Genomic DNA, 22290 nt, shown 5'->3' with positions numbered 1-22290 from the left:
CCTCCTCGTGGCGCCTCCCCTGGCGGGGACCCGGAGGCTGAGCGCCGGTAGGCTGGGTGCCACCGCCTGAGAGAGAAGAGGAAGTGTGGGTTTGACGCCAGGAAAAGTAGCGGTGGTACGTATCATTCGGGAGCGTCCTGCAGGCCGGCGGAGACTGGTGGGTTTGGGATTCTTTCCGAAACAACCTCCTTCACACCTCCTGCCGTTCTCCTGGGTGGGGGCGGGGCTTGCGTGGTTTACTTCCGGATACCACAGTACGACACCGGAAGCCGGAAGTGGGAATTTCAGCAGCGGGAGAAGAGAAGGGCTACCGCGGAATCCGGACTTTCTTGGAGTGACGGCGCTCGAGGAGCGCTCGTGGCCCGCTGCTCCTGTCCTTCTCACGTCGGATCGATTCTGCTGTCAGGTGTGGCCCTCTTCCCCGAAGACAGGAAGACAGGGTACCATCGGTGGGCATTCTGCCGCCTCCTAGATTCCCCCGGACGTCCCGGCTTCCTACTCTTGTTGGGCCCCGATCAGTTTCTACCGCCCGCTTCTAGAGCATTGGCCTAGGCGGGGCCGATGCAGGACCCAGGTTACTTTGGCCGCGAGCGGGACTGTTCCGCTTGTCCCTCCTCCGCTGCCACGGAGTTTGACCACACCCCTAGTTCGTAGATGACTCTTAGTTTGGAGACATTTTATGTCAAACTTGACTGCATTTGTTAATTTTTTAAAAAGGCCCCAGTAGAGCCTGGCAACTCTCTTACCTCATGTGCCTCCGTTTGCTCACTTTGAAAAACGATTAATGTCTACCCGACCTCATATCATTTGCGTGATTCGAGGGTGAATGGGCCATCCTGGCATGTTCGAAGAACAGCAAGCAGGCCACTATAGCTGGAGCAGAGTGATAGAGGTACTTGGAGAGGAAGCAGTGGGGGTCAGATGGTACAGGATCTTGTAGGCCCTTGTAGAAACTTTGGCTTTTACACGGAGGGCAATGTGGGGCCATGTTATGGGTCTGATTAGAAGAGGGACGAGATTGGAATAACTTTTTAGGTCGATTTTTTTGGCCGACTGTAGGGAGAAAGGTTAGGAACAGGGTGAGTTGTTTGGAAGTTATTGTAGTAATCCAAGTGAGAGACACGGTGCTTTTAGCATTTTATTATGAAAAGTTTTAAAGATTTATAAAAGTAGGAAGAATAGTATAGTAAATCCTATGTACCCACATCCCAGCTACAGCAGTTTATCAACCCATGGCTAATTTAGTTTAATTTATACCCCTTACAATCCTTTCCCATTATTATTTTCAATAACAGCTTTATTGAGATATAATTCACATACCACAAAATTCACCTATTTAAAGTGTACAATTCACTGGTTTTTAGTATATTCACAGAGTTGTACAATCATCACCAGTAATTTCAGAACATTTGTTTTTTTAATCCTCACCGGAGGATATTTTTTTCCATTTTTTTTTTTTCAGATAGAGTGGGAGGGAGGGGGAGAGAGATAGAGAGAAACTCCATATGAGAGACACATTGATTGATTGCCTCCTGCATGCGCCATGACCAGGGCCAGGGATCAGCCTGCAACCCAAGTACATGCCCTTGACTGGGAATCAAATCCGAGACCCTTGAGTCCATGGGCTGATTCTCTAACCATTGAGCAAGTCTGGCCAGGGCCCAGAACATTTTTATCACTTCAAAAAGAAATTCTTTACCCTTTAGCTATTACCCCCATCACTTCATCTTCCCTACCTCTAAGCATCCACTAAGTTTTCTTTCTATATAGTTTTGATTATTCTCTACATTTCATGTAAATGGAATCATACAGTATGTGGTCTTTTGTGAGTTGCTTCTTTTTCTTAGCATACTGTTTTCAAAATTTGTCCATGTTGTAGCATGTGAGTGTGCTAGATTTTGTTTATTCATCAGTTGATTGACATTTGGGTTGTTTCCACTCTTTGGCTGTTATGAGTAATGCTGCTGTGAGCATTTGTGTGTAGACATGTGTTTTCATTTCTTTCAGGTATATACCTAGGAGTTCCCCCATTATTTTGAAGTGAATTTCAGACACCATCTGTAAATATTTCAGTATGCATCTGTAAGAAAGGACTTTGGAAAAAACATAACCGTAATACCACTATCACACCCAAAATAGTTAACATTAATTGCTTAGTGTCATCAAATAGATTTTGGGATACATTTTGATAGAATTTCCTGATGGGTTAGATGTGAACTGTGAGAGACAGAAGTCAAGAAGGACTCCAGAGTATTTTTCCTGTTAACTGGAGGATGGATTTGCCTTCAACTGACAATAAGGAAGTCTGTGGGGAACTGGCTTTTGGGGACTGTCATGAGTGCAGTTTTAGAGAGATTAATTTTTTTTTTTTTTTGCTGTGCGTTTATTTTTTATATATTACTTTTTAAATTTTTTATTTTTAAACTTATTTTTATTGTTGAATGTATTACAGATGTCCCTCCTACCCCCCCATTGACCCCCTCCTTCCCAATCCTGCCCCCCTCCTGCCTTTCCCACACTATTGTCTGTGTCCATTGGTTATACATATATGCATAGAAGTTCTTTGGTTTATCTCATCCCACCCTCCCTCCCCCCTTGCCTTTGAGGTTCGTCAGTCTAACAACCAATTTGTACTTCTATTTATTTATTTATTTAATCCTCACCTGAGGACATTTTTCCATTTTTTGTTCAGATAGAGTGGGAGAGAGAAGAAGAGAGAGAGAGAGAGAGAGAGAGAGAGAGAGAAACATCGACGTGAAGGGACACATTGAGTGGCTGCCACCCACACGACCAACCAGGGCCGGGGACAAACCGCAAACGAGGTACGTGCCCTTAGCGGGAACCGAACCCGGGTCTCTCTGGACCGCAGGCCGACGCTCCAACTGCTGAGCCAAACCGGCCAGGGCCCAATTTGGGCTTCTTAATTCCTTCATCCTTTTCACCCATCCCCCTAGCCCCCTCCCATCTGGCAAGCAACAAAAAGTTCTCTGTATCTGTGAGTCTATTTCTGTTCTGCTTGCTTATTTTGTTTGTAGATTCAATTGTTGATAGATATGTATGTCTTGCCATTTTATTGTTCATATTTTTGTTGTTCTTCAAGGAGGCCCTTCAACATTTTATATAAAACTGGTTTGGTGGTGATAAACTCCTTTAGCTTTTTCTTGTCTGGGAAACTCTTGATATGTTCATTGATTTTTAAATGATAGCTTTGCAGGATAGAGTAATCTTGGTTGTAGGTTGTTGCTTCTCATCACTTTGAATATCTCTTGCCATTCCTTTCTGGCCTGCAAAATTTCTTTTGAAAAATCAGCTGACAGACTTATGGGAGCTCCTTTGTAGGTAACAAACTTTTTTTCTTGCTGCTTTTAAGATATTCTCTTTGTCTTTAACCTTTGGCATTTTGATGATGATGGGTCTTGGTGTGGACCTCTTTTTGTTCATCTTGTTTGGGACTGTTTGTGCTTCCTGGACTTGTATGTCTGTTTCCTTCACCAAGTTAGGGAAGTTTTCTGTCATTATTTTTTCAAATAGGTTTTCAGTTTCTTGCTCTCTCTCTTTCTGGCATCCCCATTATGTGAATGTTGGTGCACTTGAAGTTGTCCCAGAGGCTCCTTACACTGTCCTCATTTTTTGGGATTCTTTGTTCTGATTGGGTGTTTTTTGCTTCCTTATATTCCAAATCGATGGCTTGCTTCTTGGCTTCACCTACTCTACTATTAATTCCCTGTAAATTATTCTTTATTTCAGTTAGTGCATCCTTCATTTCTGACTGGTGTCCTCTTTCACGTTGTTGATGTTCTCACTAAATTCCTTGGCGTACTCCTTAAGTTCCTTGAAGTTCTCACTAAGTTCCTTGAGCATCCTTATAAGCAGTGTTTTGAACTCTGCATCTGATTGATTGTTTATCTCCATTTTGTTTAGTTCTTTTCCTGGAGTTTTGTTCTGTTCTTTCATTTGGGACGTGTTTCTTTGTCTTCTTATTTTGGCTGCTTCCCTGTGTTTGTTTCTATGTATTAGGTAGAATTGCTGTTTTGTAGGCTTCGTGGGGTGGCCTGTTGTAGGTGTCCTGTAGAATCCAGTGGCACAGCCTTCCTGATCACCCCAAGCTGGGCCCTTGAGGTGCACCCCTGGTGTGGACTGTACACCTGTCTGTTGTAACTGAGTCTTGCTTGCTGTTGGCATGTCAGTGGGAGGGATTTACTCAGGCTGATCAGCTGCAAGGACTGGCTGTGCCCACTGACCATTGGCCTCTGACTACCTTGGAGGATCAGCAGTGTAGGGGCCCACCACACAGAGCAAGACTTACTGCAGCAGGGCTCTGGTACCCACTGAGTCCACTCCTTGAGTGTGTCACTTGTGGAGGTGGTTGGGCGGTGGTGCCTCAACGTGGTCTGAAGCTGTCCTCTGGGTGGCCTGGCTCTGGGGCAAGGTCAGCCACTGCCTGTGTTCTACCCGGGGCCACCTGGCATAAGCTACAAAGTTATCTGCCGATGGCTGCTTCTTGTGCTGGGCTTGGAGGTGCCCAGGAAAAGCCAAGTTGTGAACCAAGGCTGGCTGCTTCTAGTGCCAGGCCTGGGGCCACTTAACGAGAGGTAATGGGCTTGCTGAGATCAGATGCTGCTTGTTTGAGAGATTTTAGGAAAATCTGAAGCAGGATCCAAGACAGGCCAATCCTATGGTAAAGCCATTGGAAACAGCTTGGGTGGGCCCGAAAGTTGGGTGGGGCGGGGCCTCAGGGAATCACCAGGGCGGGGCAGCCAGTGTGAGCCAGGTTGCTGGAGTCCCAGATATGGCTCCCCTTTGCCAGCCTCGTGGGGGAAGGGCTCACCAAAGGAACAACTACCTCCACCAGCATGTCTGTCCAGGAGAAAGCTGCCCCTCCAGCTCTCACTCCAATGCCAAACAAATCTCTTTTTTCCCGTATCTCTCTGGTGCCTTTCAAGCTGCCTCCTTAACAATGGAGCCCAGAAGGAGCCAGTCTGAGTTAAGTTCGTGTGTGGGCCCTTTAAGAGGAGCTGCCTGGGGCTTCAGCAGCCTTAGCCTCCCTCAGCCTCAGTTATCACTGTTTTTTACAGCCAGAAGTTACAGAGACTTCTCTTCCTGGTACTGGAACCCTGAGGTGGGCGCCTGGTGTGGGACACGGACCCCTCAGTCCTCATGGAGGACCTTCACAGCCAATGCAGCCTCCTGATTTTTATCTTCCACATGTGGGTGTGGGATCAGCCTGGCCGTGCCTCCGCCCCTCCTACCAGTCTCGATGTGGCTTCTTTAATTTAGTAGTTATAGGACTTCCATTCAGCTTGATTTCAGGCTATTCAGAATGATGGTTGTTCTGTAGTTCAGTTGTAATTTGGATGTGGTTGTGGGCAGAGGCGAGTACCGTGGTTACCTACGCCGCCATCTCAACTGGAAGTCTAGAGAGATTAATTTTGAAAGGACTACTAGGTTCTAAGTGGAGATGTTGAGTTTGATATATGAGTCTGAATTTCAAGAAGCGTCTAATTTTGGGCATTATCAACATTAAGGTGGGGCTTAAAGCTGTGAGACTGGATGGAATTAATACTGGAGTGACTATAGATAGAGAAAAGATCCCAGAACATAGCCCTAGGGCATCACAACATGAAGGGTGGGTTGAGGAGGAGGATTCAGTGAGAGAGATTGAGCATGAGCAGCCAGTGAGATAGAAGGAAAACCAGGAGAGTGGGCTGTTCTGGAAACTTAGGTTGGTCAGATACTGCTGATGGGTTAGTGGGGCGTTTGATGTAATAGCCAAATGTCCAAGTTTATCTGGTGTTAAAGCTTCCCTCAGCTCAGGCCTGGAAATTTGTATTAAGATTGGCCTCTTACTCCAGGTAGTCAGTCTTCTTGGGCAGGATTGGAAAGGGCTTCAGACTGGTGTTCCACTTGGCCTATTCTAGTTCACAAGAGAATGGGAACAGCTCAGCCTGTCTCTCTGCCTCACTGTTTTAGGCTGTGAGCCCAGCTCCCACTTTCAGATTCCTCAGTACACGTCAGATACCAGATGTCCCCTTTGGCCCCTCAGTTCTAGGTAACACTCATCATATTCTGATTGGTCTCCTTGAAACCCCTCTTACTAGGTATATTAATATCCTAGGGCTGCTGTAAGAGATGACCACAAGCTGGGTGGCTTAAAACAACAGAAATTTACCCCTTCTCAGTTCTGAAGGCCAGAAGTATGAAATCAAGTATCTGCAGGGCCATGTTCCCTCCAGAGGCTGTATGGGGTGATTTTTCCTGCCTCTTCCAGCTTCTGGTGGTTCTAGGCATTCCTTGGCTTGTGACCACATCACTCCAGTCTCTGCCACCACCTTCACATGACTTTTCCTCTGTGTCTGTGTCTTCTCCTGTTTTATCTTTTATAAGAGCACGTGCCATTGGATTTAGGGACCATCCTAATCCAGGATGATTTCCTCTCAAGATACTTCACTTAATTACATTTGCAAAGACCGTTTTTCCAAATATAAGGTCATGTCCATAGGTACTTGGGGCCAGGACGGGTACATATCTTGTTGGGGGCCACCATTTAACCCACTATACTCGGTGAGGGGCCAACACCCTCCACTCCTGCTTGGAAATATGTGTATGGGGTAGGATTCCCAGCACAATGACACCTCCCTCAGAAATAATCCTCTCTAATTTCTCCCCTTTGGTGAAATTCTATTTTTTTTTTTTGTTAATTTTCACCTGAGGATATTTTCCCATTGATTATTAGAGAGAGTGGAAGGGAGAGTGGGGAGGGGGGAGAAAGATTGATATGAGAGAGACATATTAATTTGTTGCCTCCCACATGATCTCAACCTTCACTGGGGATGGAACCTGCAACCCAGGTACGTGCCCTTGACAGGGAATCAAACCCGCGACCCTTCAGTCTGCAGGGCAATGCTCTAAGTGCTAAGCCAAATTGGCCAGGCCCCTTTGGTGAAAGTCTTAATTTCAGCTTAAAGCCTGGAGACAGGTGCAAGTTGATAACCAATGCTGAACCATGGCCTTTCCAAGTCCCACATAGGGGCTTGCACCTCTCTTTAGAATGAGAGTATGTCACCTCTTAGACCAAAATGTCCATTTTAACATTATATTACACTAGATAAAGTGCTTGGTATTCTGCTTAAAGCGTGGCCTCAGAACTGCTGCGCAGACTACACTCCTTGTCCTGCAGGGTAAGAGAATTCTACACAAGTCTCGTGTGAAGCCTGTGCTGCCTTTGTCTTCCAGATCTTGACTTGTTGGATGAGCAAGCCCCCCTGGAAGAGTCAGCTGTGTGAGATGGTGCAGCCCAGCGGTGGCCCAGCTGGGGACCAGGACATGCAGGGTGAAGAGTCTTCTCTGGGGAAGCCAGCCATGCTCCACCTGCCTTCGGAGCAGGGTGCTCCTGAGACCTTCCAGCGCTGTCTGGAGGAGAATCAAGAGCTCCGAGGTGAGGACAGTGGGTGTGTGGAGTAAAAACTCAGGGACCCAGCCCTGCTGGGGGAAGGCTTGTTCTACTCACCCGTGCCTCTGCATTTACTGGGTCTGGGGCTACGTCTGAGAGCCAGCTAGTGATTCAAGCTCAGTCACCCTCCTTGGTTTCAGATGGGGTTCCCCGGAAGTATATTGTGAGATGGAGATTATTGTGTAGGAAGTTTCTTTGGAGTGATCTGAGGGCTGACACTGGGGAAGGGAAGGGAAGGACAGGGAAGAAGCAGGGGGTGGGGCAGAGAGAGAAGCTGGGCTGCAGTGCAGGCTGGCCCTACAGGGAACTGGAATGACACCTTCTGAGTTGTCCCAAGCTGGATTAACATGGCCAGGCCTTTATATTTCCATACCGATAAGTCATTAAAGACTAGCTATCCTGGGAAGGACCATGGCATGGGTCTCCTGGGAAAGGGCATGGCCTACTCTGGGAAGGGCCTGTGGAATGCTTTGGGAAAGAGAGAAGTCACAGGCTCCAGGCGGCTCTGTGAAGAGCCCTCAGCTGAAGGCTGTCTTTCAGCAGCCCCCTCCCCGCAAGTGGCTAGGGTTCAAGTTTTTTCCTGGCCATCCTATCCCTGTCTCCATCACAGCCCCTACTTATTCACCCTCCACATCTTCACCTGTATTAGGGGCAGCTTTTCCAGGTCCCAGTGGCTGTTGTACTGTGCTCCTCAGGCAACATGGCTGTCCTTGGGTGCAGTACATCCCACCCTCCCCTGTGTGACAGTGCCCCACTCCTTGTGATCATGCCTCCGGTCTCCAAATCTGGTCCACTGCTCCTTTGGTACTTATGAGTAGCTCCAGGTACCCGGGTGGCATCTCTAGCTTCTAATTCAATGAGACTCTTGTGTTTCTGCTGTGGGGACCTTCTAGACTGTGAGCCCAGAGCTGCAGAGAGGGGCAACACAGACTTCCCAGGTGGGCCATGGGGAGTGGCCCTTTTTGCTTCATCCCTTGGCTTATGTTGGGAACTTAGGGCTTATAAGGTCACAGCTCCTGTGTACACCATATCCTGCAGGATGGTGCCTCATCCTTGCAGAAATTGCCCCCAAGCCAGTGCCTCAGTTGTTTTCGATCAGCCATCCACTATCCTAGTGGACTGGTGGGTTGGCATATAGGGAGTGGCCCTATAACTGTAGAAGCCACAGTTATAGGGCCACTCCCCCACCTATTTTGCTGGATCGTGTGTCCCCTGGTATGATGGGATGTTATGTGGGGCCCTGTGCTGACAAGTCACATGCCCTGTAAGCCTCAGTGAGTGGTCCTGGCTGAGGCCCCGCAGTCAGGGACCAAATCTGTGTCTGGAATATGTGTCTCTTCTTCCTGTCAGGTTGAATTGCCTTCCTTTCCAGGATGGAAGGGGTCCAGCACAGTCATTTTGCCCCCACAGGGGCTGTTTGGTCTTCTGGAGGCCTGGCCTGCTTTAGAGACAGCCCTGCTTCGAGCACAGAGAGTCAATATGACTTGCCTGCCTTTAGGGGAGATTCTTCCACCTCAGCGCTCAGACACCTAGGGGCAGTCCTGGGCACTGCAGGGTATTGAGTAGCATCTCTGGCTTCTACCCACTAGTTGCCAATAGCATCCCTCCAGTTATGACCACCAACAGTGTCCCCAGAGATTGTCAACTGTCTTACTGTGTTGGAGCCATATGGAGCTGGCAGCCAGGTTGGGGGTGGGGAGACAGTTCATCCTCCACAGCTATGTGTGTGGCCTCTGCTTGTCCCCAGGAGAGCACTGTGGCTAGGAGGACTCTGGGATGAAACTGTGGCAGACCATCAACACAGGGAACATGGCAGCCCCTGCTCCCCTACAGGGAGCTCAGGCTCCAGTGGCAGGTGGAGGCCTCATGGCTGCATGGCTTCCATCTCTGCTGCCTGACCCACACTTGTTGAAGTGGGTTGACCACACGTTTCTGCTGAATGGGTGCTGTGTGTCAGGCCCTGGGCCGAACACCTGGGGTCCTGAAGGTGTCTCTCCCCCTTGATGCTCACAATTGTGTCTATGGAGGATGGGGCAGGAGGGAAGACAGATTTTTTTTTTCTTTTTTATCATCACTTGAGGACATTCTTGTATTTGTTTTCAGATAGAGTGGGAGGGCAGAGGGAGGAAGAGAGAGAGAGAAACATTGATGTGAGAGAGACACATTGAGTGGTCACCACCCACATGACCCCAACCAGGGCCGGGACAAACTGCAACCGAGGTACATGCCCTTAGTGGGAACTGAACCCGGGACTCTCCAGTCTGCAGGCTGATGCTCTAACTGTTGAGCCAAAATGGCCAGGGCGGGAAGACATAGATTTTGATGGGAATGCTTTGGGGGAAACTTTATGGAAGAAGTTGCATGTACCTAGTGTAGGAGCCCATTTATTTGACATGTCCAGGAGAGGTGAGCCCAGAGAGAGAAACCGATGAGTGGTTGCCAGGGGTTGGGGGCAGTGGGGAAGTGACTGCCAGTGGGTATGGGGTTTTTTTGTGGGTGATGGAAATATTCTGAAACTAGACAGAGGTGATGGGTGCACAGCTTTGTGAAGACATTAAAACCACTGAATGACTGTATAGTTGATGCTTGAACAACACAGGAGCTAGGGGTGCTGACCCCCGTACAGCTGAAAATCTATGTATAACTTGACTCACAAAAAACTGAACTATAGTCCACCTTCAGTATCCATGGGGGATTGGGTCCAGGACTCTTTCCCACCCTCATGCTAAAATCTACAGATGCTCAATTTCCTTATATAAAAAGGCAGAGAATAATGCATGCAGTAGGCCCTCTGCATCCACTGATTCCTAGCCACCAATAAAAAACACTGGTTCAATTCGAGATTGCTTGAATCTGTGGATGCGAAACCCAGGGATCCTGAGAGCCTACTGTATATTTATTGAAAAAAAACCCACATATAAGCAGACCCCAGCCATTCAAACCCATGTTGGTCAACGGTCAGCTGTACATTACAGTAGTTAAAACAATGAATTTGATGTTCTGTGAATTTTACCTCAAAGAAAAAAAAGAAGTTGTACATGAGCTGAACCTCAGGTTGGGGCTGGGCAGGATTGCATCAGGTGGAGGTTAGTGGGGGAGCAGTGTGCCCTTGGGCAGGAGTCACATGGGGACAGTAGAGTGAAGAAGGTAGCTTTGGAGCCAGGCTCAGAAGCTACTGAAGTTCCAGTGAAAGAATGTCCCATCAGCAGGAACTAGTTAGGTAGTCAAGGGTTTTGACCAGAGTGTGACATGAAGCTACTGCCTGTCCCCATCTTATACAGCTCTGTAGTTGCTAGAACTTTTGCACATCACTGATCAGTTTTGTCACCCCTGACAGTCTTCTGTTATCTGGGGTGTCCCCTGGGTGTTTGGCTCTCCTTTCCATGGCCTCTGCTGATTGTCTGGCATTTGAAAATGCTCATCCTTCAGCCTGGCGAGAGCAGGACTGGCTGTTTCTTGAATTTGTGTTGTGTACCGGGTACTTTGTCTGCTTTTTCATCTAACCCTCCTCATCCTGTGAGATGAGTACGATGGTCCCTGTTGAACATACAGATGAGGACGGTCTCAGAGAGGCAAGCAACTAGTCCACTTCAAGCCTTTTGGCCTTCTCAGGCTGCAGCTAGCAATATCACAGGGAAGTTTACCCTGGTGGCTGTCCCCTGAGTCTGCAGGTAGGTTAGGACCTCCTGATCCCAAAGATAGTGAATGACTGAGTTCTCTAGGGCAGGCATGCCTGTGACCCCACCAGAATACAGATGAGCTCCAGAGTCACTTACAAATAAAGTGACATTTGGTACACATTTCTAAGTGAAGCTGATATGTCCAGTATTTTGTTGGAGAAATTTAGGGGCATGTCATCAACATAATTGATTTTGAAAGTGTTTCATGAAATAAGTGTTTTGAAGCCATCTCTCTGTGTGAGAGGCAGCATAGTATTGTGGGGAGGGCACTGTGATAGGTCCAGGGAGGGGCTGGCAGGCTGACTGCCAGGGCTCACCTCTTCTTTGCTGTCTCCTCTGCTACCAGATGCCATCCGGCAGAGCAACCAGATGCTGAGGGATTGCTGTGAGGAGCTACAGCGTTTTCAAGGCAGCCAGAGGGAGGAGAAGGAGTTCCTCATGCAGAAATTCCAGGATGCCAGGAAACTGGTAGAGAGGCTGAATCTGGAGAAGCTTGACCTGAAGAGGCAGAGGGAGCAGGCCCTGCAGGAGGTGGAACATCTAAAGAGATGCCAACAGGTAGTCAAGGGGGCTGGGCAGACTCTTGCCCAGCAGTGGGTGAGCTACAGGCTCTGGCCACCTGTGCTACCAGCCACATGTGTTCTGAAAATCCACAGGGACATTAGTGTTTCCAGAGGGGTCCCCAAGAGCACTCAGGAGTGGCAGCTACTATGGAAGAGTTACTGCCCAGGGGTCAGGGATGGGGAGGACTGAGTCTGAACCCTGGGCTGGAGCAGCCTGAGGTCACGGGGGAGCTGGGTCTGGACAGTTTGATGAGGGAGATCAGGCAATAGGGAGTTTGGACAACGCTTGAATTTTGTCGCTGGTGGAGGTCTTCTGGAAACAGTGCCAATCCATTTTACCTTCTAGTGGCCCCGGGCCTGTGGAATGGAACATGTACTTTTGTTGCTGTCTTTGTGTGTGGCCTCCCTCAGCATCTAGTCTCAGAGAGGCTGAGAGATTCCTGTGGGGCTCAGTCCCCATGGCCTGGTCAGCAGCCTTAAGAGACTTGAGGCCCCTCTGTGCTCAAGTGTTCCTGAGTCTCATCATGCCCCATCTGCAGAGATGAGGGAGGGGCTTCGGAATATGCACTCATGGGACTCAATCCCTTCCCACTGCCTCAGTTGCCTTGCTGAGGTTGGGAAACTTCTGGAGGTGAGAGGTGAGATGAGTAGAGGTGCCAAGGGAAGGAAAGAAGCCCTCAAGGTGACACGTCTTAGCACTTGGAAGCTGCCCCAGGGTTTGGGACCACCACAGGTGGGCAGCTGATGAGAAAGCATTGCTGACAGAAAGTGGCTTTTTTCATGTAGCAGATGGCTGAGGACAAGGCCTCGGTGAAAGCTCAGGTGACATCTTTGCTGGGGGAGCTCCAGGAGAGCCAGAGTCGTTTGGAGGCTGCCACCAAGGATCGGCAGGCTTTGGAAGGCAGGTGAGTGGGGAGGAAAAGCCCACCTTGGAGGTCTCTGTCAGGCTACCTGAGAAGAATAAGATAGTTTAGGAACCTCTAGGGGTTCCTCTGTGAGAAGACAGACTAGAGAACTTAAGGAGTGAGCACATGGGGTGTTGAGACAGGTGCTTAGCTGAGCTGTGAACCAGGCATCTGGGACCTGGGTCCCAGCAGCACTTCTGAGTTCTCTGACCTTCAGCTGGAGTTTGAATTATTTCCTTAGGGGGCATTTTCAGGGGGTAAGAGCACACCCATGATCCACAGAGAGTCTCTGGAAACACTCCCAGTGCCCTCACGACTGAGATTTATTACAGAGAAAGGGCACACACCAGGACCCGCAAGGACAGAGGCCACGGGTCAGGGGTGGAGAATCCCAGGCTTTAGGCTCCCTCCCACACTCCCCCCATGAGAGGCCTGTTGAGCAGTCTGCCTTCTTTAGCAGCAAAAAATGCATCACTGCAGACCCAGGGAACCCACTTGAGACCCAGCGCCCCGAGTTTTATTGGGGGATGGTTATGTGAACCCCCTGTGCCAGGCACATACCAAATTTCCCAGCTCCCAGAGGAAAGCAGGTGCTCCGCATAAACCACTCTATTGTGCAAAGGGTGCAGGGGCCACCGTTATCAGTAGGGAAAGTGTCATGTCGGCCTAAGGGGCTTGCACCAGCCTACTGTCCAAGTGCCACCTGAGGGCCAACCTTGCAAGTAGCCCTTCCGAAGCTGGTTGCCTCAGGCCTGCCAGTTGCTCTTTTCTGCAAAGAAAGGTTCTCATAAGTGCGATTATTTAGTCAAGGGGCACGGATGTTTCTGTGGTTCCCATGCTACCCAGCTGCTGCCCTCCAGAAGGATGTCCTGCTGACGGGGTGACCCTCGGTCTCCCAGTGCAGTTGGTGATCAGGGTGCATTGGGTGGTGTCAGGGACACCCTTCTGAAAGAGGCTAGAGGAGCATCAGGAGTTTTCCCTGCCCGTCATCAGAGCGATATGGAAGACAATGTGAACACACTTCCATCTAGAAATCTGACTGCTATTGGAAGGAAGGCTGAACCTCGTTATCTCTGGCTCATTGCATTCTGGTGTTTTCTCCTGTACCTCCAGGTACATGTGTTGTTTTTAGGGCAGCTTGGTGTCTTTCTCACTTATCTTTTTTCTGTGCACATAAAAGAAGTTGCTGGAGGGTTGATGCTATCATGGCAGTTTTGCAGCTGACTTGGGTCAGTTAACCACCCTGCAAGGGCGTTTACTCTGGCTATTGCAGCCTCTTTTCCTGTCCCTCCCCCATGTGGTTGAGTGTATAAATGTCAAGCTGGACTGCTCAGGGCACGAAGCCCTGCTTGCATCTCATAATTTGGTGTGACCGTTTAAACAGATTCAAACTTCATACCCATGGCTGCCCTCTGAGCCCCTGACCTGTCACATTGGAATAGCCCTTCCCCTATTTCCAGGGCCCCTGGCAGGCAGCATTTCCATCTGGTGATGATGATAACAGCACTGAACTTTATCCAATCACAGATGGAAATGTGTGTTCAATATATTTAGATGGGTGTGGAAACATAGACCAGTGAAAACCCCCAGTGACCTCCCCCCACCCAGAAACACTTACCGTTGCCCTCAGAATGGGGACTATGGAAGGCCTCAGGACAGCAGGATGACTTGGCTGGGACCTGGGACTGGAGATTTAGGGAGATATGCGTGGAGATTGGGGGCCTTGGGGTGATACAGGGCCTGGATCAGAAGACGGGGCTGTGGGGCATCTAGGGGAGAAGAGACGAGCTGTTACAGCTGGAGTATAGAGGGAAAGAGGAATTCTCTACTGAGGCTATTGCTGTCTCCCAGGCAGGCAGGCAGGCAGGTGGCTGTCCTTACAGGTGTGGATGTTTGGATCTCCAAATGAGCCTTTGAGGTGGGCAGGTCACCTCCTTGTCACTTCTAGAACAGTGACTAGGAGGGAAAGAGTTGCCTGAGCACACCGACCCTGCTCCCCCTTCAGCTGCCCCACTCCATTTCTTACCTTACCCACCCCTTCTAAAAGGCTTATCTTTGCTGGCTACCTCCACTTCCATTCTTCTCAATCTCTCCTGACCCCTCCACTGAGACTGCTCTGGCTAGGGCCCCCAGCACCCACCTGTTGGAACCTGACGGGTGCTTCCTGGGAACTCATCTCCCCTAGCCCTAGCGGTGTCCTCTTTTGGGATCACCTCCTTTATCTTTTTTTTTTTTTAATCTTCACCCGAGGACATATTTTTCCATTGTTTGTTCAGATAGAGTGGGAGGGAGAGAGAGGAAGAGAGAAAGAGAGAAACATCGACGTGAAAGGGACACATCGAGTGGCTGCCACCCACATGATCAACCAGGGCCGGGGACAAACTACAACCGAGGTACGTGCCCTTAGCGGGAACCAAAGCCGGGTCTCTCTGGACTGAAGGCCGATGCTCTAACCGCTGAGCCAAACTGGCCAGGGCTCACCTCCTTTATCTTTGAAGGGGTTTCCATAATGGATGTCACCAGCCTGAACCTGAGCCCCAGGTCTTTTTGCCACCTGCACTCGGTTGCTGGTCGGGCCCCTGCATTGACACAGGCATGTTGCTGCTAACCTGTGCCCTGTAGTTGTCCCTGTCTCCAGTGACAGTGCCTCCCCCTTTCTCACGCTGTTGGCTCTGCATTGACAGGATGTTCTGAACCACGATGCCTCCCCTCCCAGTGCCTATCCTCTCCCCTCAGACTGCACAGCTTCTAGTGCTTTCTGGCTCCCACCTTCCTTTTGCTGGCAGTCCTTCTCAGCACAGCAGGGATCCTGTGAGCACCCTTGCTCCTGCTGGGGCCCTATTGTAATCTCCCCGTTCCCCCACACCAGGGTCCGGGCAGCCAGTGAGCAGGCCCGGCAGCTGGAGAGTGAGCGGGAGGCGCTGCAGCAGCAGCACAGCGTGCAGGTGGACCAGTTGCGCATGCAGAACCAGAGCATGGAGGCTGCCCTGCGCATGGAGCGCCAGGCTGCCTCAGAGGAGAAGTGAGTGGGTGCCCGACATGGGAGGGGTGGACACCAGAGGGCTGTTGGTGGCTTTCTACCTTTGTGGGAGCCCTTCTAGGGACTGCCTGTGGCTTAGGGCTGGATTCAGTCCCTTACCTGATCACATCAAGATGATTCATCTTTGAAATGATAACATTCTCCATTCTCCAGTCCACGTTCAGACTCCACCGTTTGGCCCACCTGTTAACAGCATCTGGTCCAGGATCCTTCATTCCTTTTGTTGGCATGCCTTTGAATAGTCCTGCCTTTCTATGTTTTACATGAAGTTAACTTTTAAAGAATGCAGGAGAGTTCCATTTTATTATAAACATTTTTTTTCATACTTCAAAATATGTTAGTTTTAAGGAAAATGATATTAACTGTTTAGCTAAGCATGCCTTGGAGCTGATGGCCTTTAAAGCACAAATGCACTCTGGGACCCCTATTTGGGTTTGTGGGAAGGAAGAAAGAGGGTGGAGTTGGAAGCAGGAAAAGCTGTGGCTAGTCCAGGACAAGGTGGATTCTCCAGCGAAAGCTCCTCTTTCTTAGGCGGAAGCTGGCGCAGCTGCAGGTAGCCTATCACCAGCTCTTCCAAGATTATGACAACCATATCAAGAGCAGCATGGTGAGCAGTGAGCGAAACCGAGTGAGTATGGCAGAGATATCCCTGGGACTGCCTAGGACTGAGCTGGCCCTGGTTCCTCTCCCATGGGGTTTGCTCTCCCAAATTTGGGGATATTGGCTTTTGGGAGGGATACTCGACTTGTCCTAGAGTTTTGTCAAGGCTGCAGTGTGGTGGCTCAGGGCAGGCTACAGGGAGATGGGGACACTTGGGCTGTGCTGCTTGCTGCCTGTGGTGGACTGGGCTGGGTCCTCTGGCTAGCCATTACCAGTTTGGCTCCTGGCTTAGATTTCCCTGAGAATGTTTCCATCCCACTGTTAAAGTCGGCTGGGAGCCCTTTTCTAGTTTGTCCTTATTACACCTGTATTGGGTTCAGTTTCTAGTGATCACATTTTAAGAAGGAGCTCGTCAAACATGAAAGCACACAGAAGAGACCTATAAGGGTAAAGCCTGAAACTGGCTACACAGGAAGAGTAAATTACAAAACTGTGGCCTTTTAATCTTCAGAGGGAAGGCTGGGTAGTGTGTGCGTGTATCTGTGTTGGTGTCTGTGTGAATGCATCTGTGCATGTGTCTATTTTTATGTGTGTCTGTGTGTGTGCGTTTGCATGCCCATGTATTTGTACTATGAGTGCATTTGTGTATGTGTTTCTGTGTCTGAGTGCGTGTGCCTGTGTGTGAGTACATGTGTAAGTGTATGTGTGTGTATATCTGTATGTGGGGTGTCTGTGAGGGATCAGCAGACCTTTGACCAAGTGGCAGGGTGGAAAGACTGATGGGTTTCTACTTAGCGGGCATGTGGTAGAGTGTTAGTTTGGCAGACCAGCTCAGCGTGGAGCAGGCAGCCTCAGGAGGGAGTAGGGAGTATGGCCCCTGTCCTTTGAAGGGTTGGAGGAGAGCTGTATAGCTGGGGATTCTGGGAAGGGAATGTTGGCTCAGGTGGGAGGTTGTGCCAGATGACATCAGAGGTCCTCTGTAGCCTCCACCTTTCCTGTGCCCTGCATACACTGACATCTTGTGGTTGGCAGGCCAGCTGGGTCCGATCTTTTCTCCTCTTGTTTCTTCTCGCCTGAAGTAGCAGCCAGCCTGGGGGTGGCATGACCTCAGCCCTGGGCCAGCTTGGCTTTGTCAGCTTCCCCTCGCTCATCCCTAGGGAATGCAGCTGGAAGATCTTAAGCAGCAGCTCCAACAGGCTGAGGAGGCCCTGGTGGCTAAACAGGAAGTGATTGACAAGCTGAAAGAAGAGGCTGAGCAGCACAAGATTGTGATGGAGACTGTACCGGTGCTGAAGGCCCAGGTCAGGGCTCTCTGTGGTCTACATGTGGGTGAGCAGACCAGGCCCACTGGTGCTAGCACCTGGCATGTCTCTGGTGTCATTTTGCAGTGACTTCTTGGAAGCTCTTAAGCCCCTTGCACTGTTCCTTGACCTCTCAGTGCATTTGGGGTGATTCTGTGCCATGGGCTGTGGGAGGGTGGGAATGGGCTCTGCCTTACCCTCTGGTGCCCCACATGGAGTGTCCAATGAGTGGTTGACAGCTGTTGGGCACATTCTCCTCTCTTGGCTTTGCCAGGCGGATATCTATGAGGCAGATTTCCAGGCTGAGAGGCAGGCCCGGGAGAAGCTGGCGGAGAAGAAGGAGCTCCTGCAAGAGCAGCTGGAGCAGCTGCAGCGGGAGTATAGCAGGTTAAAGGCCAGCTGTCAGGAGTCAGCCAGGTAGGCCTTGGAGCATGTGCCCCACGCAGAGGGGGATGGGTGCTGTGGGGGCTCCGGTAGTAAGCGCAAGAGACTCAGTGCTCCTGGCTTGTTGGTACAGTGAGCTGGCCCTCTGTCTCCCTTTGCCACCCCTGTTCTTCCATCAGCTTTGTATGCACTTGGAGCTTGGCTTGCACGTACTGACTGGATGGTTTCTCTTAAAGGATTGAAGATATGAGGAAGCGGCATGTAGAGGTTTCCCAGCCCCCCTTGGCCCCTGCCCCAGGTGAGTTAGCCGCAGGAGGAGGGTGGGGGAGGGCAGAGTGCTGACAGCATGGGGAGCCTGGGCCGTGGGAGCTTGAATTGGCCACACCTCCTCATCACCCCAGGGTGGGGGATGCTAAAGGGAGGGTGCTAGTGGTAGTGACCCTGGTAGTTGGATCTGATGGTCCCATCAAGTCTTAGTACTTTCTTGTCCCCTCCCCTCCCTGCAGTTCGTGCTGTAACTGGTGCCTATTCTTTTTCTGCAGCCCACCAGTCATTTCACCCTGTCTTGTCCAGCCAGAGGAGAAGCCCCCCAGAAGAGCCACCTGACTTCTGTTGCCCCAAGTGCCAGTATCAAGCACCTGATATGGACACCCTGCAGATACATGTCATGGAGTGCATTCAGTAGGGCTGCCTGCCAGTGACCAGCCCAGGACAGTGCAGTCTGTGCTTTCCTCTCCTGCCTGCCTAGTCCTGAATTACAGGCTAGGTGACGAAGAGCAGGCCACTTCTTTGAGCCCCAAGAGCTAGCTGCAGAGACTTAAGCTTTAGCTTCCTCGCCTGCTGGTTTGCCTCTTTTAGGGTATATGGAGTCCCAGCTAGGCCTGATGCTCTGCTCTTTTTGTTCGTTTTGTCTGCTTGAACCACTTGCCTCTTGGGCTCCCTCTTCCACCTCCATGGGGAAGTCAAGAATCAAGGCCAGGGCTCTCAGAAAGAAATGCTTTCCCAGCCCGAGATGGGAGGGGGCTCTTCTGGCCCATCTCTAGCACACTGTGGTGTTGGTGCGCTCATGGGTCGTATGCTATTCCACTGGAGGCTGCACCATGGCATTTGCATTGTTGCTAGTCTTCTTATTGTCATAAATAACGCCACAGTGAAAATCCATGTTCATCGATCATGTGTCTTTGGGTCAGATTCTTAGAAGTGGTCACACCGAGCATCAGCAAATGGGATAGGTGGTGCAGGTGCCCTCCCAGTGTGGTTTCCTGTTCTCCTCTGCTACCCCATAGCATTGCCCCATTGAGGGGTGTTAACCTGTGGGCTTTTGCCTTCCACTAGGCATGTAGTTCTCTATTAAAAGTGAGCTTGAGCACCTTTTAGAGATTCAGGGGTCCTTTTCCATTCTGGTGTGAATGGCTTATTTATATTTTTTGCCTAATTTTCTCTTGGGCCATTAGTCTTTTGTTCCTCGGTCTGTAGGAGCTCTTTGGTCAATAGTGGGATCAGTGCCTCTGTGTGGTGGAAGTTGCAGTGATCTACTGTGACTTTGTGCCAGAGTGTTTTGGACTTCAAGTTTGTTATCTTTGTGTAGTCACATTTACACACCTTTCCTTCACTGCTTTGGGTTTGGAGTTGTAGCCACCTCATGGTCTGACAGCTGGGATGCTTCCCACAACACCAAAGCATGCTCTTGTCCTCCTGAGACAGTTACCACCCAGGGTGAGTGGTGGTGGCCACATTTCATCATATTCCAGAAGTCCGTGGTGCTGTTCCTTGCACCAGCCCCAAATGCCCTGGCTTTGCCAATGGAAATCACTTGGCAGTGATTGGCAGATTATGAACATCAGAGGATTCTTGCTTGTTATTTTGCAGGATTCTGAATATTTCCTAGGATGTCAAAGCCATGGGCATTAACCCTGCAATGTTGTAAAAAAAAAAAAAAAGTGCTTTGGAAGTGGAGGAAGAATACATATAATTTACTCTTTGGTACCCTGGCCGTTGATCTTGCCTTCCTCCAAGCTCCCCTGGGTAGGAATGGGATGTTGCAAGTCCATCCCTGGGCTTTCTCACAGGGTTTTCTGCTACTTGACAGTGAGAGGTCTGACTGGAAGTGGGATCTAAGTTTAGTGTTGTAAAATGGCCAGCAGCCCATTCTGAAAACAAGCCTGGACAGGGGAGTTTCTTGGCATCTCCAGGAGTTGGAGTGACTTTTATTTCCTGAAGCCCAATGTCTAAATGCAGATTGTACTTGAGGAAAAAATTAAAGGCACAGTTAGATACTGTATTTCAATCCTAATTCTGCAGTTTTTCTCAAGAGCACTTTTAGTTTTTTGGAGATGTATGTTTCCCATGGCTACTGTAACAAATGACCACAAACATGGTGGTTTAAAACACCAGGAATTTGCCCTGGCCAGGTGGCTCAGTTGGTTGGAGCATCATCCTGTGCACCAAAAAGTTATGGGTTTGATTCCTGGTCAGGGCACATACCTGGGTTGTGGGTTCGATCCCTGGTCAAGGCGTGTATGGGAGGCAACCGATTGATGTTTCTCTCCCTTCCTGTCTCTCTAAAAATCAATAAAAACATCTTTGGGCAAGAATGAAAAAAAAAACCAACCCAACACATACCTGGAATTTAATCTCTCACAGTTTTGGAGGCCAGAAGTCTGAAATCCAGCTGTGGGTAGGGTTAGTTCCTTCTGAAGAATCAGTTTTAGGCTTTTCTCCCAGCTTCTGGTGGCAGCCCTTGGTGTTCCTTGGCTGGTAGACATGTCACTCAACTCGGCCTCCGTGTTTGCATGGCCTCTTCTCTGACTGTGTCTTCTGTCTCTTAAAAGGACACAAGTAATTGGATTTAGGACCCACCTATGCCATCCAGGAGGATCTCATCTCAAGATGCTTACCTTCATTACACAAAGACCCTTTTTCCAAATAAGGTCACATTCACAAGTTCTGGGAGTCAGGATATGTGCGTATCTTTTGAGGACACCATTCAAATTCAGTATGGGGGCATCTGTAGTTCACAGATTAGGACAAGTGCAGTCACACACAGGTGTCTCCAGGACCTGCAGCTACGTGAGGGCATGTTCCCCAGGGTGAGGGTGGCCACTGGGCTGCAGAGGTACATGTTGCTCTATGGCGAGGAAAGCTGGAGTTTGGTGCAGGGCAGGCCCTTGCAGGCATGGGACTATTGTTCCTTAGGACACCTCATCTCCAGCTGGTCATGACTGCTGGAGCCAGCAGATGTAGGTGGGAGAAGGGGTAGGCTGCAGGACGGTGGAGCTGTTAGACCACCTATGCCCTGGGTGATGGCTACTAGCTGTCTAGGGATGGACTTTGTGCTTCTAACATGGTGAACAAAGGCACATAGGAGCCCTTCTCTGACCAGCTCCCTCTTCTGAAAGGGGGTTGAAAGAAAGAAGGTTAGATAGGAACAGTGAGAGGTGGGCATTCTCTTCCTGGGCAACTTTCCTCAGGCTCTGGTGGCACCCACGTGGGCCACACAGTGGCAGTTTGGAGCTTTACAAACGTTTTGCGTGGGCCCTGGACCACCTGAGTCAGGGTCTGGCCATGGCACTGGGCAGTGGTTGAGAACTGCAGCTCTTTTGAACCTTGTCTTCTACCTCTTTCCTTCCGTAGGGCCAACTCTATATTCCACATGAGATTTTAAACCAGGCTGTTTGCCCAGAAGAGAGGGATTCTATTTTCTTCCTTTCTGGCTTTACTTAGATTGGGCTTTTGGAACAAATAGGATTCTTACTGTGAGGGAAGTAGCCTGCCTGGCTGCCCTATTAGCTGTGGCCCCTTGATTCTCATGACTGTGGTTTTGGGAGGTAGAGATAGCTAGAAGCACATCCTGCCAGAATCTGTTGTTCCCCGTTGCTCACACACGCGGCCCCTGTTACCTGCTGCTCAATGCTCAAGAGAAATCCAGATGGCCACTAAAATAAGCACAATAAGAAAGCATTTCCCTTACACTAGTAACAAAAACAACACAAGACTCCCAACAAAACAAAAAATAATTTCAAAGCGCAACAAACGAAGACTTCTGGTGCCCTGCTGGCAAGGTGCAGGGGACAGGCCTGTGCGGAAAAGTAGGGCAGAACGGAACATCCTCAACCTGTTTAACTGTAAGAGACAGTCAGGTCCACACAGTGACTTTGGCATTGCAGAGGTAGTCACTGCACCATCATTTGTAGTCGTCAAAAGTCGTGGAGAAAGAGGCTACACTTTTAGACCACATGGGCCTGCGCAGCCTGCGTTGGACCATCTTGCAATATGGAATACACTCGAGCATGTTGGTGTGAAAAAGCCAGTAGACAAAATTATGTACAAGGTGTGACCTCAATAAAAAGTGAAAGCTGCAGATGCAT

General features: G+C 49.7%; 1 protein-coding gene across 5 annotated transcripts; it reads left to right on the top strand.

The window, feature by feature from the left end:
- Positions 1-11: 11 nt before the first annotated feature.
- Positions 12-20411, top strand: IKBKG (inhibitor of nuclear factor kappa B kinase regulatory subunit gamma). 5 transcript variants are annotated; one of them, XM_036270275.1, is made up of 10 exons: positions 12-115; positions 7234-7435; positions 11477-11688; positions 12480-12598; positions 15468-15620; positions 16170-16266; positions 17396-17539; positions 17814-17956; positions 18160-18221; positions 18466-20411. In XM_036270275.1, the coding sequence occupies exons 2-10, from the start codon at positions 7249-7251 to the stop codon at positions 18606-18608; spliced, it is 1260 nt and encodes a 419-aa protein (XP_036126168.1). In that variant the 5' UTR covers positions 12-115; positions 7234-7248; the 3' UTR covers positions 18609-20411. The 5 variants fall into 5 exon arrangements, with proteins under 5 accessions (XP_036126168.1, XP_036126172.1, XP_036126171.1 ...); XM_036270279.1 differs by lacking the exon at positions 12-115 and adding an exon at positions 199-406 and having other exon boundaries at positions 12483-12598; positions 16170-16245; XM_036270278.1 differs by lacking the exon at positions 12-115 and adding an exon at positions 199-406 and having other exon boundaries at positions 16170-16245.
- Positions 20412-22290: the final 1879 nt, after the last annotated feature.

The sequence above is a fragment of the Molossus molossus genome, unplaced genomic scaffold, assembly GCF_014108415.1.
Source record: "Molossus molossus isolate mMolMol1 unplaced genomic scaffold, mMolMol1.p scaffold_m16_p_2, whole genome shotgun sequence".
NCBI classification, from domain to species: domain Eukaryota; kingdom Metazoa; phylum Chordata; class Mammalia; order Chiroptera; family Molossidae; genus Molossus; species Molossus molossus.
Note: the sequence above shows the minus strand (reverse complement) of the source record. Positions and strands in the feature narration are given on the sequence as shown.